This window comes from Abramis brama, assembly GCF_963993115.1.
Source record: "Abramis brama genome assembly, chromosome: 24".
Lineage (NCBI taxonomy): Eukaryota > Metazoa > Chordata > Actinopteri > Cypriniformes > Leuciscidae > Abramis > Abramis brama.
In genome coordinates this window covers 17,397,334-17,413,852 of record NC_139986.1, presented here as the reverse complement: position 1 = coordinate 17,413,852, position 16,519 = coordinate 17,397,334, and the positions used below count along the sequence as shown (strand labels likewise).

At 36.9% G+C, this 16,519-nt stretch overlaps 2 protein-coding genes across 4 annotated transcripts; one reads left to right on the top strand and one right to left on the bottom strand.

The window, feature by feature from the left end:
- Positions 1–1,355: 1,355 nt before the first annotated feature.
- LOC311075712 (thiosulfate:glutathione sulfurtransferase) lies at positions 1,356–3,216 on the bottom strand. The gene is made up of 4 exons (XM_084103271.1): positions 2,960–3,216; positions 2,151–2,273; positions 1,909–2,071; positions 1,356–1,781 (listed from the first exon to the last, which is right to left on the bottom strand). Exons 1-4 carry the CDS (start codon positions 3,090–3,092, stop codon positions 1,727–1,729), a joined length of 474 nt encoding a protein of 157 aa, XP_083959397.1. The 5' UTR covers positions 3,093–3,216; the 3' UTR covers positions 1,356–1,726.
- Positions 3,217–4,430: 1,214 nt separating this feature from the next.
- Positions 4,431–15,951, top strand: kpna1 (karyopherin alpha 1 (importin alpha 5)). 3 transcript variants are annotated; one of them, XM_084103268.1, is made up of 15 exons: positions 4,477–4,562; positions 5,891–5,996; positions 6,086–6,222; positions 6,798–6,911; positions 7,005–7,104; positions 7,196–7,290; positions 9,325–9,456; positions 9,582–9,670; positions 9,747–9,846; positions 10,369–10,532; positions 11,037–11,115; positions 12,359–12,484; positions 12,578–12,705; positions 12,810–12,985; positions 14,267–15,951. In XM_084103268.1, exons 3-15 carry the CDS (start codon positions 6,097–6,099, stop codon positions 14,452–14,454), a joined length of 1,617 nt encoding a protein of 538 aa, XP_083959394.1. In that variant the 5' UTR covers positions 4,477–4,562; positions 5,891–5,996; positions 6,086–6,096; the 3' UTR covers positions 14,455–15,951. The 3 variants fall into 3 exon arrangements, with proteins under 3 accessions (XP_083959393.1, XP_083959394.1, XP_083959395.1); XM_084103267.1 differs by lacking the exon at positions 5,891–5,996 and having other exon boundaries at positions 4,431–4,562; XM_084103269.1 differs by lacking the exon at positions 5,891–5,996 and having other exon boundaries at positions 4,480–4,562; positions 6,089–6,222.
- The last annotated feature ends 568 nt before the right edge of the window (positions 15,952–16,519 follow it).

Sequence of the window (16,519 nt, the reverse complement as noted above, 5' to 3'; positions counted from 1 at the left end):
TGGGGTAATTTGTCATTAACCTGATATAAATGAGGGTTTATTAATCTCAAATAGAAATGTGTCACAATGGAACCTGCCATTAAACCTAAACAAAACAACAAATAATAGCCTACATTTATAGCCTATTATTTTGGCCAAAAATTATTGTAATTAATTATTTATTTGTACAAATGTATAACATTTAAAACACATAACTTCATTAAAATGTGACAACTTACCCCTACCAAATATTTATGACAAATACCCTTCTCCTGATAACACAGTTCAACACTTCAGTTAAAATTCGTACAGCTGACCCTTCGAAAACATATTTTAAAATTGATTTTTAAAAGGTTTTCACCTTGGTGTTTAAAACCAGCATACAAAACCACTGCTAGAAAACACATTTGTGAAATTGTATTTTTGACTCAAAACTTTTTAGTTACTAAGATGTGACAACTCTCAGTATCTTCTCTTATACTGATTTGATATGGGGGAGGTTTTTAGCAAGCAAAGGGGTCAGAAAATCAGGAACAAGAGCAAAGGAGAGAAACTAAAATGAAATCGAGATTTGGAATATGGAGAAAACATGAAAGCAAATAAACCCCAGGCATATTTAGGTCCCCTGTGGCAAACAAAGAAATTAGTTTTAGATTTTTTAGTTTATAAACCGGCTCAGTGGTGTGGAGCCCATTATGGCTAGGGTGAAAGTGGCACGGCCACATTTATCATACTGTTCTCATCGTTCAGGGAAGAACAAGGCTAAGGCTCAGATAACGTGTGCCAAATCCAATATCTGGACAGCTATTGCTTACATCTGATGAACTACCAATTACTGTTACCTGTAACTCCTCAATAACAGTGCTCTATGGGTTGACACTCAAGTAATTCTCTCCAGGATGGATGAAGGAAGGTGTTGATTTGATTGCACTGCAGTCCAATGAAAAATGTGCCAGCCTTGATCTGTGTTCAGTATCAGTCTGACAGCTATTTACTAAGATGCAGCCGACCACATCCAAACAGCCAAACAGCCAAACAGCCACCAGTGAAATGAGCATCAGAGCACCTGTGACCGTGAAACCCTGCTTGCTGGCCATTAAACGCTCCCTTATTTTGCCTAATTGCATTACTGCCACCAAGTGGTAACAACCACAGAATGCAGAAGGGCAAACTAAAACCATATAATCAGTAAGTCATAGCAACTTTTTTTTGTTGCTGTTTATTTATTCGAGATCCAAGTCAGTTTAATACAATTCAATTTGAAATGACTTGTACAACCAAGTTGATTATACTTAAAAATGAAGGCAGCAAGTTCATAGTCGAAACAGGTGGATTTTTTTTTTTTTTACAGTGAGACGTATTAAGAAATGTCCAAGTCTTTTTAAAAATATTTTAATGAAGCAGATTTGTAAATATATATTCACACTGGTTTTTACAGTCAAATGCCTTTTAAATTCTTCTAATTCAGTCTGAAGCAGCAATTATTTCAAGTATTTTGCTCCATCCATTCTATATTCGGCTTTATTAAGTTTGATTAATAATAACAATAGATGAACCATTAAACATATATTAATAATGACACTAATATTAAGTCATTCAAATGCACATCAAAATATGCTGTCAGTTTTATCAGTTTCAAATGTCAGTAATTAATATTATCTTCTATTTCCAGATTAATGGTCCAGATCTATGAATATTACAGTAATATGAAGTTGATTTAATTAAAAATGCTGCCCAGTTAGTACTGTTACTTTTTCTCATGCTCTTCCCAATCAATGTATCCGCCTGCATAATGCCGTGCCCTGAAAAAAGAAGAAAACAAGTAGTACCTCTAACAAGGAATATTTAATTAATTTGATCATATTATGTATAGGCTTATAATGAGATCAGTGTGTGTATGTGTGTGTGTGTATGTTTTCAGTAGCCTACTTTGAGAATCCTAGACGATGAGCAATTTCGAGAGCAGACAAACTCCTTTTCCCACTTCGGCAATGGAAAACTATGTTATCATCTTCCTTTTGGGGGGCTTTCACCTTAAACTGCAGTTGAAACTGTTGTGGTGGGAGCTTTAGCGACTCCTCAAGCTGTCCCACTGAGAGATACATTAAAACCGAGAGTTAGAAAAAAGAAAAAAGAAAACACTGATTCTATACACTTCAGTAGCGACTTACATGGAATGTTGATGGAATCAGGAATCCGACCAGCCTGGAATTCATCTGGATTTCTGACGTCAAATAACTGTACGCTGTGATTGGCCAGCATAGCTTTGAGCTGTTCGTATGTCACAACTGACACTGAAATGCAAGATCATATTTGATCTTAGTTGCTAATTCTATTATTGTCAATTAATATAATGTTCAGGTCAGTGAAAATCATGTAAGATAAAAAAAAAAAACATTTTACTAGAAAAATTCTGCTAATCATGGTTTTTATACACATAAAGCTGCTTGTTTGGCTGATGGGATACAAAAGATGAGCCAAACAATCATTTTGCTGTAATCAGCAGAAACAAAAACAAAACAATTGCTAAGTGGTTTAGTCAGTACAATTAGCCACAATTTAAAGCATGAAGTAGTCATGTTTCTTCCTTTAAATTAGACATTTTCAAAATTGCTGCATAATGCATTGTAACCAAGTGAAAACAGCTATTAGAAATTATATTTATATATTTATAATTATATAACCATCCCAATAAATGACAATAGATATGTACAGTAGGCATACACTTTTGAGTGTAGTGTGTAGAGATTGAATACTTTGATGTGTTTTCCTTAAATATCATTGCTTTTTATCAAGTAGATAATTAACAACGGACCAAAGTTCAAAGTTCTTATAATAAATGACTCACCTGACATTGCAGATTAAATGAAATACAGCCTCTAAAAGTTATTATATCTTCCCAAAAAATGTACAAAGTTAGAAAAAAAATTATCCACCTATTTATTTTGTGAGGATAAGTGCCTCTTTTGCTGCTCTATACCTGGATCAGGTTGTCCGTGACTGTGATTGACGGTGGAAGTCTTCAGTCCACATGCTGAGATCACTCTACCATGGAAAACCGGTTTAGTGACTCCAAAAAGGCACAAACGACGTAAAACCTGAAAAGATAACATCTCTAACCTGGGCACAGTCACAGTGACTGGTGCTGAAAATGAAATGTTGGTCTGTCTGTAACCTGCCTCTGCCTGTGTGTTTGGGGTCCGGGAAGATATAGGACAGATTATCTAGATTAGACAGATAAAACTGCCCTCTAGCGTCAGGATCGTGTCCAGGTAAAGAACACCTGGATGACATTTTCACGAAGAATGAGACTATATTAGGGTGCTTTCGTTAAGCCTGGTCATTAAATATGCCTATGATGTGATGTCTATACAAAACAGCGTATAAGGTTTTTATGAGATAAAACAACAACAACAACAACAACAGTGTTGCGCATCGCATTATCGCATTGGTTGCCATCAGTCATTAGCCAAATGATTGTTTTCTAAATTGGTTAGATAAAATATCGATATCGATAATGTAAGTAAACGTTACATTGTAGGCTAAAATTCAATAGTGTGCTTATTCTTTTACATAGGCTAGGCTATGTTATTAAATGGTTCCTTTTATTTTACACTTAATTTAGGCTAGGCTATACAACAACACGGAGATTTTGGTTAAACCATTATCTTCGTATAATATCCTTGTAGTGAAAAGAGAAACATTTAACATGATAACCTACAGTGTAGCAAAAAAAAAAAAAAAAACTAAACCTCGTTAACCAGTGTGTTGCCAGATCTTGCTGGAAAAACACCTGCTCAAAAATATACGTTAGCATTTGAAGCAGATGAGGCTATCTGACAGTTGAAGGAACTGGAGGAAATATTATGTTACCGGTGTTACATGGTGTCCATTACTTTCGTTTTGCATTTTTATAAAAATAAAATCCATTTAGTTCAGTTGGACAACGGAGCAGCGCTGGAGTCACGTGACGAGAATGAGGCGCGATGACTGACTGGACGATGGAGGAGGCAAAAGCTCAATATAACTTTTGTTAAATAAAAGTTGCATTTCTTAATTTAATCTGATTGAGTTTGTTTTACTGTTGTTGTGTTTTCATCAGAAAAATAATAATGAACCACAAATTTGGGAAAAAATCTAAAGACCTTTCATTTATTTGTTACAACCAACTCCGGTAGGCTAATTCGTTTCGTTAATAAACGTTCTGTTTAATATAAGCAAGTTTGTCATTGTACTGTTTTATTGTTGTTGTGTTTTTTCAAGGGCATGATAGGCTAATAGATCATAATTACCAAGTCCAAATACAACTGTTATTTGTAAATAAGCTATAAAAAAACTGCACCCTGCTACTGGCCATGTTTATAAGCGCCTTTATTAAATAAATAAAAAGACCCAGGTTTCTTATAAAAAGTGGACATGGCAACCCCGTTCGTTACACAAAACTGGCAACACCGAGAACTAGACATGCGCTTCAGTACGCACACGATGTCCTCTGCCAGTGCGCATGCGCAGTATCACTATACCGGCGGAGGCTGAACGATAGAGCTTAAACGACACAGGGATAAACTAGACTTTTTTGACAGGTCAGTACGCCAATGTTGATTATTTGTGTGTGACTGGTTTTATTACTCCTATATTATGTTAAATTCAATAGATATAAATGTTTAAACATAAATATAAAGCAGCTGTCGGATAACCTTATTGGGTAGGTTAGCAGGGGAGCTAACAGAGGCTGCTGCGCAGATCTGGGAGGGAGAGGCGAGTCTGGCGTTAAGACGATATTACCAACAAACCTGCTCTTCAATCGATGATCACTACCCTGTGATAACCTAAAATTACGTTTTATTGCCTTGAATCGACCGTCTTCGCCTCATAGGCGTTATGTACGGTTGGATTGGTGTGTTTGGCGGAGTGTTTTTTGGTGGAGATGGTTGGATAATCGCTACCCTTCACTGCGGGCTGAAGCGCCACTGCCCATGACAAGCTCGGTTCCAATCTGGCTGTTTCTTATCTTATTTTTTAGTATTTTAAGGCATAACAACACAAGTGAATGGGGTACAAATTTTAAATAATAGATATCAACAACCTTCCCAGTTGATTAATCATTGTACATTAGGTCAATTGCTTTGTATTTCTAAATGGTCTGAAATATGTTAAATATAAATATTAAACGCAGTTAGGGCAATATCTAATTAAATTTGCATACATTTTTAGAACAGAAATCTGAACATTGGATAAAGCCAGGTTCAAATGTCTTGTTTCATTATGTTAACATGCTATACTCATAAATAAGACAATACGGTCAGAAAAACAACCAGGACAAATAGGAATAAAATGCTAAATAAATCAGGCAAATGATATATGAACAAACCCCTCTTTAAAAACCTTAAGAGTATAAATAGGAATAAAAACTGGAAAGTATGCAGGTGCTACTTAAAGGGATAGTTCACTTTAAAATGAAAATTCTGTCATCATATACTCACCCTCATGTTGTTTCAAACCTGTATGAATTTCCTTCTTCTGCTGAACAGAAAGTAAGATATTTAGAAGAATATCAGTAACCAGACAGTTTCTGGTCCCATTGACTTCCATAGTAGGAAAAAAAATATACTATGGAAGTCAATGGGACCAGAAACTGTCTGGTTACTGATATTCTTCTAAATATCTTCCTTTCTGTTCAGCAGAAGAAAGAAATTCATACAGGTTTGAAACAACATGAGGATGAGTATATGATGACAGAATTTTCATTTTAAAGTGAACTATCCCTTTAACTGGAGATTTCTGGCTCATTTTGAGAAAATAGCCTTTAAACATTATGTAATTGAAATCTACAGAGGCAAATGAATAAAGTGTAAATAAATAATAATAAACCCTTAACAGTGTATTTTGCTTGTTTTCTTAATCTTGTCAGATTAGTTATGCCACAAACGGTGGATATGAATGCTTATATGGCATTGTGATTGGTGTACTTGTCCACAGCTGAGGAAACAAGTGACATTAAATGATCTTTTGAAGAGGTCTGTCAAAGCCTGTCATTTAGCTGATATCAAGCCACTATTTCTTGGTGATTCCTTTTGTGCTCATCTTGCTTTGATTGTCTTTCCAGCAGGCAACATCATGAGTCAGGGGAAGGACAATGCACGTCTCAAAAGCTATAAAAACAAATCACTCAACACAGATGAGATGAGGAGGAGGAGGGAGGAAGAAGGCCTGCAACTTCGCAAACAAAAGAAAGATGAACAAGTAAGAGAACTGGAGATATGAGTTCATATGATTTCATTCTTCTCTAGGTGTTTTGGATAAAGGTAAATATGATACATGAGAGCATGGACTGAGGGAGTTTTGGGAGAGTTGACAGAACTTTGTATCATCAGTCAGAATGGGTTGAAAATGATTAACCAACCATATTTTGCCATCATTTTCCAGCAAATGTGTTTATTAATTTATAGTTGAAGGGGTTACATTATAGACATAATAGACTTATAGACCTAACTATTTGAACTGAACTACATCTGAAAAATCTAAGAGATTACATACTTTGATGTTTTATAATTTATACAATGTTGCTGTGTCAGACTGGTGAGGATGCTCAAACAGTGTAATGTTTTAAAAGCTCCACAATATTTATGCTTGTAGCAAATATGCCTAAAAATGCCTTACTTCTAGTTGATTCTGCTGGAGATTATTTTTGAATGTAAAAAAAAAAAAAACTCACTTCCCTCTCCCAAAGAAAGAAATGCAACATTAGGACTGATATGCGGCACATGTTGGTTGTTTTTATCGAGCACAGTGATCTGAGACTTTGTGTGTTCTTACAGCTGTTCAAGCGCAGAAATGTGGCCACAGTGGAGGAGGATGGAACACTGGAGGATGATGGGATGTCAGACAGTGGATACCTGGAATCACAGGCCAACAATATGGACCAAATCACAGTAAGAAAGTTAAAATAATAGTTAATCATAGTCTTTACTAACTGATGAAAAGAATAAATTGATTTTTTCCCTCTTGTCTTTTCTTCTTTATAGGGAAATGTTATTTCTGAGGACATGATACAGATGATCTTCTCTAGCTCCCCAGAACAACAGCTCATAGGAACACAGCGCTTCAGAAAACTCTTATCTAAAGGTGAAAGATCCCAAAGACTAAAATACTAGCATTTACATAATCATATTTTTGATAAAAGGATGCTAATTGCATCTTTGTAATTCTCCATTAGAGCCTAATCCCCCTATTGATGAGGTCATTGCCACCCCCGGTGTTGTGGAGCGATTTGTTGAGTTCCTGAAAAGAAGAGAGAACTGCACGCTACAGGTGACCTTAATAAGCTGTATCTGGGTCATAGTAATACTAGGGATTTGCGAGGCTATTCAACTAAACAATACTGCTGCTGTTAGTCGACATTGGAAATGCTAGTTGTTTTTAGTTTACACATTTATCTCTTTTTATTTTATTTATAAAGGCTACATTCAAATTACTGTCATGTTAATTTGATTTTCCCTCAGACCTTGCATGTGTTGTATGGGAGTATTGTGTAGGTTATGTCAAACTGTATAACAATTAAGCTTGCTTATAGGCTTGTTATACTACCGTTTATAAGGGTCAATACTGGTATGAAATTTTATAAGGGAAAAATTATGAATGATACTTGACAACAACAGATCCTAAATTGGTATCCTAATGAATAGAATACACTTAAAGTGGAAATGAAGCAGTCAGTCAGGTTAACATTATTTAGTAAATGGATTTCCATTCTAATCAAAAATAATATAACAAACACGATAAATGTAGCCATTTAAAAGAAAAAAAGATTGGTAACACATTAGTTTAGGGTCCAATTCTCACTATTAACTTGTTGCTTATTAGCATGCATATTACTAGGATATTGACTCTTTATTATTACTTATTAAGCAAATATTATGCCTTATTCTGCATAACCATATTATACATCCCTCAATCCTACCCAATACCTATACTTAACAACTACCTTACTAACTATTAATAAGTAGTAATTAGGAGTTTGAGGAAAAAGTTGTTGTTAATAGTGAGAATTGGACCCTAAACAAAAGTGTGACCAAAATATGTTTTTTATAGCTTTTGTAGAAAGGGTGCTGCCATCTTGCAGTTCTACAACCAGTGACATCATGGGGTTGGTTGGCTCCATTTCGTTGGATTAATGAAGATTAGTTTCGATTCTGGTCTTTGATTTTTCTGCTTAGTTGCAGAAACTAACTGTTAATTCAGGTATTCTGTTAATAATATTGAGTTTGTAGTTATTGGTTCTGCACTGCCAATTGATTGTTGATTTTAATAAATATGTCTATATTGGCTAACGTTGATTAAAGGTCAATCAATAATAGAAGAGGTCTAAATATTAAAGGTGCAATAGGTGATCTGGGAAATGCTAACTTTAGCCTGCTAGCATTGAAAGCATACGATCCCACCCTCCCTGCAAATCGCTGTCCAAAGCCACGCCTCCTCTAAAACACTTGAACGTGCACAGACCAGAAGCGAGACAACGTTATTGGATTACATCATGTGTCATTCACCGGTGAGAAAACTTTAAAGTACAGTGAGTAGCAGTACTACAATAACAAACATAAACAACTGTTTGCCTGCCATTCTCGCTCTGTCTGCACATGAATGCGTTGATGACGTATGATGACGTTGAGCTGCCATTTACAGTACCTCCTGAACCAAAACAATGAGCTTATGCTGCGTTTATGCTATGTCATAACCGTAATTACGAGATGGCAACCCGTGAAGTTCTACCTTGAGCTTTTCTTTGGAGAGCTCTCTGAAGGGAGGGTGGGATCTCATGCTTTCAAAGCTAACTTGCTATTGCTAGCCTCTCTGAAATTGCCTACCCTACCTTTAAGTTAACACTGTATCATAATGCAAGACAAGCACAGCATATGAGCTATTTTTCAGCAGCATTCAGTACAGCATTTAACTGGTTGATTTATAGATCAAGTAGCCCATTTCAAATGCATTGCTTAGTTATACACACTGTTTAATGACAGTCCTGTGGGGGTTTCTTAGACTAGAGTCTAGACGACCAGTCGTTTACAAAATTTCTGGAAATTATGGAAATAAGTCGTGGTGCACGTCCCTAATTAAAATGAACTATGCGGTCTAGCGCCAGAAGAACCACTTGCCAGTCTTAGGCCCTAAGTCACAACAGTGAGTCATCCGGCATGAGTCTCTCCCAGCACACGCTCGCACTATTGGAATGTGTATATTTTGCAAGTCTCATAGGGATCTTTATTTAATCCTCTTCGGCTTTTGAATGGTGCATTAGTGAATGCTTTTCTGCAGTATGGTGACACATACTCTGTCTCTGTGCAGTTTGAAGCAGCGTGGGTTCTGACTAACATCGCATCAGGAACATCCCACCAGACACGTGTGGTCATCCAGGCTGGGGCGGTGCCCATTTTCATTGAGATGCTCAGCTCTGATTTCGAGGATGTACAAGAGCAGGTAAGCATCTGTACACATTTGCATTGAAGGGGCACAAATAGACCCAGTTAGGTATAATAAAATAGGACATAATTTGATGTAATTTGATATTTAATTTGATGTGATTGTCTTTGTTTTCACTCCAGGCGGTGTGGGCTTTAGGCAATATCGCAGGGGACAGCACTGAGTGCAGAGATTATGTTCTGGACTGCAATATTCTACCCTCTCTAGTACAGTAAGTCATGCAAGCATTCATTTAAAACAACCATACTGTTGAATGGTTGTTCTAATGATGCAGGTTCTCATTGCAGGTTATTGGCTAAACAAAATCGTCTGACTATGATGAGGAATGCCGTCTGGGCTCTGTCCAACCTGTGCAGAGGGAAAAACCCACCCCCAGATTTTGCCAAGGTAAAATCTCCTTCTTCTATTTCCTCACAATTAAAAACAATTCATATCTATAGTGCTTTAAAAAAAATATTATATTATTTGCATTATTTAATCTTTACATTTTGATGATTTTTACCATCATCTAACACTAATTTTGAAAACACTAATAATGTACACTGTTAAAAAAATTTTTTTTCATTCTGTACATTATAATGTGGGATGTCCAGGTTCACTTCAAATATTTAAAGTGATTAACTTTAGTCTTTAGAGTGTGTCATCATGGTCATGTTTGCTTAAACTAGAACATGTTATCAATAATTATGGTTAATTAAATATCTTGATTAAGTTAATGTTGATTTTATAATTTTATGAAAATGTTAATTTGTTTTCTTTTATAATATATTGACGTGGATTAACATATTAAAATATAAATCAATATTAACTTAATAATTAAGTAATTTATTTAAACATAATTAAGTCACATGAGTATACACGCCTTTAAACTTAAGGTGAGATCTAAGTTGTATTTGCGTTTTAATGCAGGTGTCACCATGTCTCAGCGTTCTGTCCTGGCTGCTCTTTGTGAACGATACTGACATTCTGGCTGATGCATGCTGGGCTCTTTCTTATCTGTCCGACGGTCCCAATGAAAAGATCCAGGCTGTTATTGACTCAGGAGTCTGTCGCAGACTAGTGGAGCTGCTGCTGTAAGACATGAAACACAGATAGGAAGAATAATGAATAGCTTATGTCAGTGGTTCTCAACCTTTGTGATTTAAAGGTCCTCCATTGTCGACTTGACTTTCACAGTCATTTGTGATTTACAAATGGATTAGAGATATTCTTTTTTACTCAATTTCTACCGAATAATTATTTTAGAGCTGGGCATAACCAAAAATAAAAATGTGTATTATAAATGTATTTCATTCATTTTTGAAAATTAGGCTACCTCATATACAGTATCTAGATTTTCCAAGACTGGGGTCTTTACAGAAAAAATAAAATGAGAAATATCTTGGTTTTAGTTGATTTGAATGATGATTCATATTATTTTAATTAATTTTGATTAATTCATCTTGAAGTTTGCATTGGGCCCCAGTCCCTTCGGGTTGAGAACCACTGGCTTAGGCTTTTAAGAGGGCTTCTCTTCTTTGTATTTTTATTGTCGATACTTGAAAACAGTTTTCTGAGGTTGTTTTCATGTGTTGCAGACATGCAGAATATAAGGTGGTGTCCCCTGCTCTAAGAGCCGTGGGGAACATTGTCACAGGAGATGACCTACAGACTCAGGTGAAATAATTGAGCTTTTTTTCTTTCCTTTTTTATAGTTGACAAAATGATATCTCAATATTTTCTGGCATTTTGTTGATAAAAACAATATTTTGCTGTGTTTTTTTTTGTGCTGGTACCTTGGCTGGTTTAGGCCTGTTGGTTTAAAAAAAAAAGATTTCTAGGGGCAGTTTTACCTTTTATATGGGCAATTATTTCTAAATTTATTAGGTGTATGCATCATGTGAAATTCTTACATTTAATCAAAATCAATAAGTTCAATTAGAGTTTCAAGACTAGGCTTTTACCAATCAAATGAAATCAGTATCAGTAGCACATAAGCTCCATCTAAACGTAAGCATTTGGATGTATTTACACTGCAGTTACAATTTCATGAATAATGCTATGAAATTAATGTCATGTAATTTATTTTGAATATTGAACTATGATTTTTTTTAAATGTAAAATTTTAAATATGAAAATAAAATGAAGGTCGTTGAGTAATTTATTCCTGATTCATTCAGGAACGAAGCAAGTGACCACCTTTATGAATGGATCATTTAATCATTCGCTCAAAAACGCTAATTCATTCAGGAACTAAACTCTAAGCAACTGTGTGTTGCTCTGAGACTCACAACAGATCCTCTGTGGCTTTGGAATAATTTTCGTTGTCGCAATAGAGCAAAAACCCTTCTTGTTTTTTGAGCTGTTGTGTAAAATCACTAGAAAGAAAAGTCTTGAGACATGTTTTTTAAAAGTTAAACTTCTTTTAACTTTACATGGCTTTCTGAACATGCGACTCTCTTGTGTTAGACGCGAGTGTAACAGTCAAAGATCCCCGTCTAGAGCATGTTTGCCTTGAAAAGCACTGCTGAAAATGCATTCTGTGTGAATGGCTTGATTACAGGGTTGGTGTAACCTAGGCCCTGTTTACACCTGGTATTAAGAAGCGTTTTCATCAATCCGATCACAAGTGTATAATGCTAAATACAGAGGTAAATGGGGTCTAAAACGTTATGAACATGTCCAGTTTCCACCACTTCCATAGGTAGTCGAAAATGCATTCGCCCGGATTGATTTCCTAGTGTAAACACTAAAAATGTTTTTGGGGCGTTCTAACTGCGTTTAACTAGGCTACATCATGCAGTGAAAGCACTCTCAAGGTGTTAATGTCAGCTTCCACATCGTTAAAACAGCAATTACGATATTATTGTAGCTAATACATACTTTGGATGTAACTTTTCATTTGTTTTCTTATGCACAGGTGATTCTTAACTGCTCTGCCCTGCAAAGTCTGCTTCACCTGCTGAGTAGCCCGAAAGAGTCCATTAAAAAAGAGGCATGTTGGACCATCTCCAATATCACAGCTGGGAATCGTGCACAAATACAGGTGCGTGCATGTTTGAACAGTTCAACACATAAACTTCAGTTTGAGTGTCGTTTTCTCTCTCACACTCTTTCTTTTGATCTTTGTAACTTGTAGATGGTGATGGATGCAGATTTGCTCCCCCCGTTGATAAGTATTCTGCAAGTAGCTGAGTTCCGCACAAGAAAGGAGGCGGCTTGGGCCATCACAAACGCCACATCTGGCGGTTCTGCTGAGCAGATCAGGTCAGACAGATCACTTCTTAAGCCTGGTATTAACGTGTCATTTTTGATCGGATCACTTCCTGCAGCAGCAACCAAGATGGCTAATGCTTTGATCTTCTCCTTAGGCATCTTGTTGAGCTTGGTTGCATCAAGCCCTTATGTGACCTTCTGACTCTGATGGATTCAAAGATCGTACAGGTGGCCCTAAATGGCTTGGAGAACATCCTACGACTGGGTGAGCTGGAAGCTAAACGAGGAGGAGGAATCAACCCCTACTGCGCGCTCATTGAGGAGGCATATGGTATGTTAGCCGTCACACTTTGGTTTAACACCAAAGTATACTATGCTGATGAAGAAATGTGAACTGTATACATACTTTGAGCTTTAAAGGATTAGCCTAGTTCACCCAAAAATAAAATTCTGTCATTAATTACTCACCCTCATGTCGTTCCAAACCCGCAAGACCTTCGTTCATCTCCGGAACACAAATTAAGAAATTTTTGATGAAATCTGAGAGCTTTCTGATCCCCCGAGTTCAACCTTTGTTATGAAGCCATGAGAACGTTTTGTGCGGGAAAAAAAAAAAAGACTTTATTCAACAATTTCTTCTCTTCCCTGTCAATCTCCTACGCTGTTCACGTAGTAAACACAGTGCAGCGCCTCCGGGTTCTACGTCAGAACGCCGGCTCATTATTGGCCAGTTCTTCAACTGAGCCGGTGTTCTGACGTATCGTTCTATTGAATGGGGGGGAAGAAAGAGTTTTCCATATTTGTTTGTCCTTAAAGGGATAGTTCGCCCAAAAATGATATTTAACCCATGATTTACTCACCCTCAAGCCGTTCGAGATCCATATGTCAATCTTTTTTCAGACAAACATATTTTCAGTTATTTTAGAAAATGTCTTAGATCTTTCAGTGGTTATAATGTGAAGCTATGGGGTCCACATCCTTCAAGTCAAGTAAATGTGCATGCATCCTTCTCAAAAGTAATCCATCCGGCTCCAGGGCGATAAACGAAGGCCTTCTGAGGGTAATCCGTGCGGTGTTGTCGTAAAAATATACATATTTAAAACTTTATAAACTAAAATAACTGGCTTCCGGTAGCGGTCGACGCGCGTTCACAGAGATGGATGCTGGCGTATGACGTAGGACGTAGCGTAGGAAGCGTCGTGACGTAGAACGAACGTGACAGCGCAGTCAGAGAGCAGAGCAAAACAAAACTCTACGTTCGTTCTACGTCACGACGCTTCCTACGCTATGTCCTACGTCATACGCCAGCATCAATCTTCATTCTTCAGTTGCTTCATTAAATCCCAAACTTTCAACAATAAATCATTTTTAATGTTAAGCAGTGTAAATCTTAATGTCATTAATGATGAAAACTTGATTTTAGGAGATCAGATTTTCACAAGCAATTTCATGTTTAAATTTTGATGTTCATATATTAATATATAAAAGGTTTGAATAAATATTGTTTTATTTTTTGCATCTCCTTGTGAAATTACTTTAAAAATAAATATGACCAGACATATGACAAAAAAAAGACAAACTATGATAACATTTTTCTATTGCTTTCCATCAGGGTTGGACAAACTGGAGTTCTTACAGGGTCATGAGAACCAGGAGATCTACCAAAAGGCTTTTGACCTGATCGAACGCTACTTCAGCACAGATGATGAAGATCCGGCTCTGGCACCTGCCGTTGACCTCCAGCAGCAGCAGTTCCTTTTCCAGCAGTGTGAGGCTCCCATGGAGGGTTTCCAACTTTAACACTTCCACTCACTCCCTTATTCTCCAAGCAATCCACCCTGTAGGGTGAGAGACGCCCCACTGACCCAACAGAGCGAAGGATTTAACAAATGAACATTTCAATTAGAGTGTGATACAAGAGCGTGTGTTGCCGGTCAACCCATTTTCCCCCTCTTGTCCTTCTTCCCTGATGTCATTGGCCCGATCCGGAACGATGGCGACATGCAGAAAACATGACCAGTAGACATTTTCTTATGACTAAAATAACCCACTTCCTTCATTAAACTCTCATTCAGCCCTTCAAAGCACGCGTATCCCATCAGTCCCGATTCAGGAAAACTGCATCCAGCGATGAGTTGATAGAAGCTGGAAAAGCACAGCTTGTGTGACGTGACTGCAATATTGACTTTTCATCTATTGTAAAACACTGGACTGACCATGTGACTGTGTTTGCATGTCTCCAAAATCCCCACCCCCCTCCCTCCAAAAAAAAGTGACGGCCAATGTACGCCGAAGGACGTCTGCTGAAGGCAAGGCACTTTTACCTTCCCATTTGACCCAGACAACTCAACGACGGACTAAGGGGTCCGGGCTTTCTGACTGAAAATGCCAGTCAGACTGTCTTTTGCTTTTTGACACACATTGAACATTCCGACAATGACTGAACTGTACAGGCTCCGCCTCTCCTTTTAGGGTTACACGTTTGCACCTTTGGAATTCTGGGAGTTGGAGTCTTCCTGCTCACTGAGACTGCTGGACAGACATAAAGACAGGTCCTGTACCCTGTGCATTAAAACCATTTGATACTTCAAGGACAATTTCACATGAGCATCATCTTCATCAGCACTTTACGTTCAGAACAGACCCTTTGTTTAGATTCGAATATCTGTAGTCAGTTTTAGTCCCTCGAAACGCTTCTCAGGATATCAAGGTGAAGAGGAATGGTATCTGCATTACGGGATTCATTTGCAGTAAACACTAAGTATTTAAGAGTGCTGAGAAAACGACCCCTTCAAAGCTTCCACCATATTTTAACAAGCCGTTGAAAATTGAGATGAAAGGCTTTAGCTTTCCGATGTTTGTGAGACAACTTTAATATTAATGTCTAATCATGGTGAATGCGCACACACATTCAGACACAACATATGTGACTAGAACTATATAAGACAAAATACAGAGCAGAAAGTTGTTCAGTACTTTTTGGTTTTCTGTTTTATCTTATTGTTTTTGTGAGGGTTAGAATCTCTTGATACCGAAGGTGCCATAATCCTCATTTTAAAAAATGGAGGTGGAAAATGACAAACAAATGGAGTTTAAAGAAGACTAAAAACTTATCAACACATTTAAACATAAAATTCAATGGGTATTAGCTCAAGATATGATTGTTTACTTTGTTTTTCTTATTTCATTGTCGGATTCTTCCCAAGAGATGACCAGCTCTTTGTTCAATACTGCTGTTGTATTGAGATTGTGTAACTGTTCTCTGTTACGCCATTTGCATAAATGCTGTTTCATGAAGCTCAGTGGTCAAGTGATTTACTATGAAATCTGTTGCTACTTCACTCATCATTGCTTCATTCACAAAAGGGCCAGTCATTACATCAGGGATGGGATTTTCCCCGTATTTATAAGAATTTCCATGTTTTATGACCCACGTGAATTGCGTAAATCCGAGAAAAACATGGTTTGGTTGGGGCCTGATTACTGTAGAATGTGATATGGCTTAGTGCGATCATCAAATCAACGGTTGTGATGTAATTATAAAAATATATAGTGCTGCATGTTTCAGAGTAAAGCACAGCACTGTGTTCACTTTGTTACAGTAAATGCTACTCTGCAAGTGCTGTGTGTTTGAGTCACTTATAATTTGCATTTGAGTCAGGCTTTCCGTTTAGCTGACGTTTTTCTCAACTACTCTCAACCTATTTTTTGACCATCTACTCATTGTTTTTCTATATAATTTAGGGATATCGTGAGCAAACATTCTGTTTGAGCTGCAGTATAACTTGATTAAAAAAGTTTATTAAACACTACAATTTAATTTAGCCATCACACCATTATAATGTACAGTATGAAAAAATAATAT

Coding starts and splice junctions, on each gene's coding strand:
- kpna1 (XM_084103267.1), top strand. CDS start 6,097: ATGAGTCAGGGGAAGGACAATGCACGTCTCAAAAGCTATAAAAACAAA. Junction 6,223..6,797: donor AACAAAAGAAAGATGAACAA/GTAAGAGAACTG, acceptor GTGTTCTTACAG/CTGTTCAAGCGCAGAAATGT. Junction 12,485..12,577: donor GGAATCGTGCACAAATACAG/GTGCGTGCATGT, acceptor TGTAACTTGTAG/ATGGTGATGGATGCAGATTT.
- LOC311075712 (XM_084103271.1), bottom strand. CDS start 3,092: ATGTTATCTTTTCAGGTTTTACGTCGTTTGTGCCTTTTTGGAGTCACT. Junction 2,072..2,150: donor TGATTCCATCAACATTCCAT/GTAAGTCGCTAC, acceptor TGTATCTCTCAG/TGGGACAGCTTGAGGAGTCG. Junction 1,782..1,908: donor CATCGTCTAGGATTCTCAAA/GTAGGCTACTGA, acceptor TTCTTTTTTCAG/GGCACGGCATTATGCAGGCG.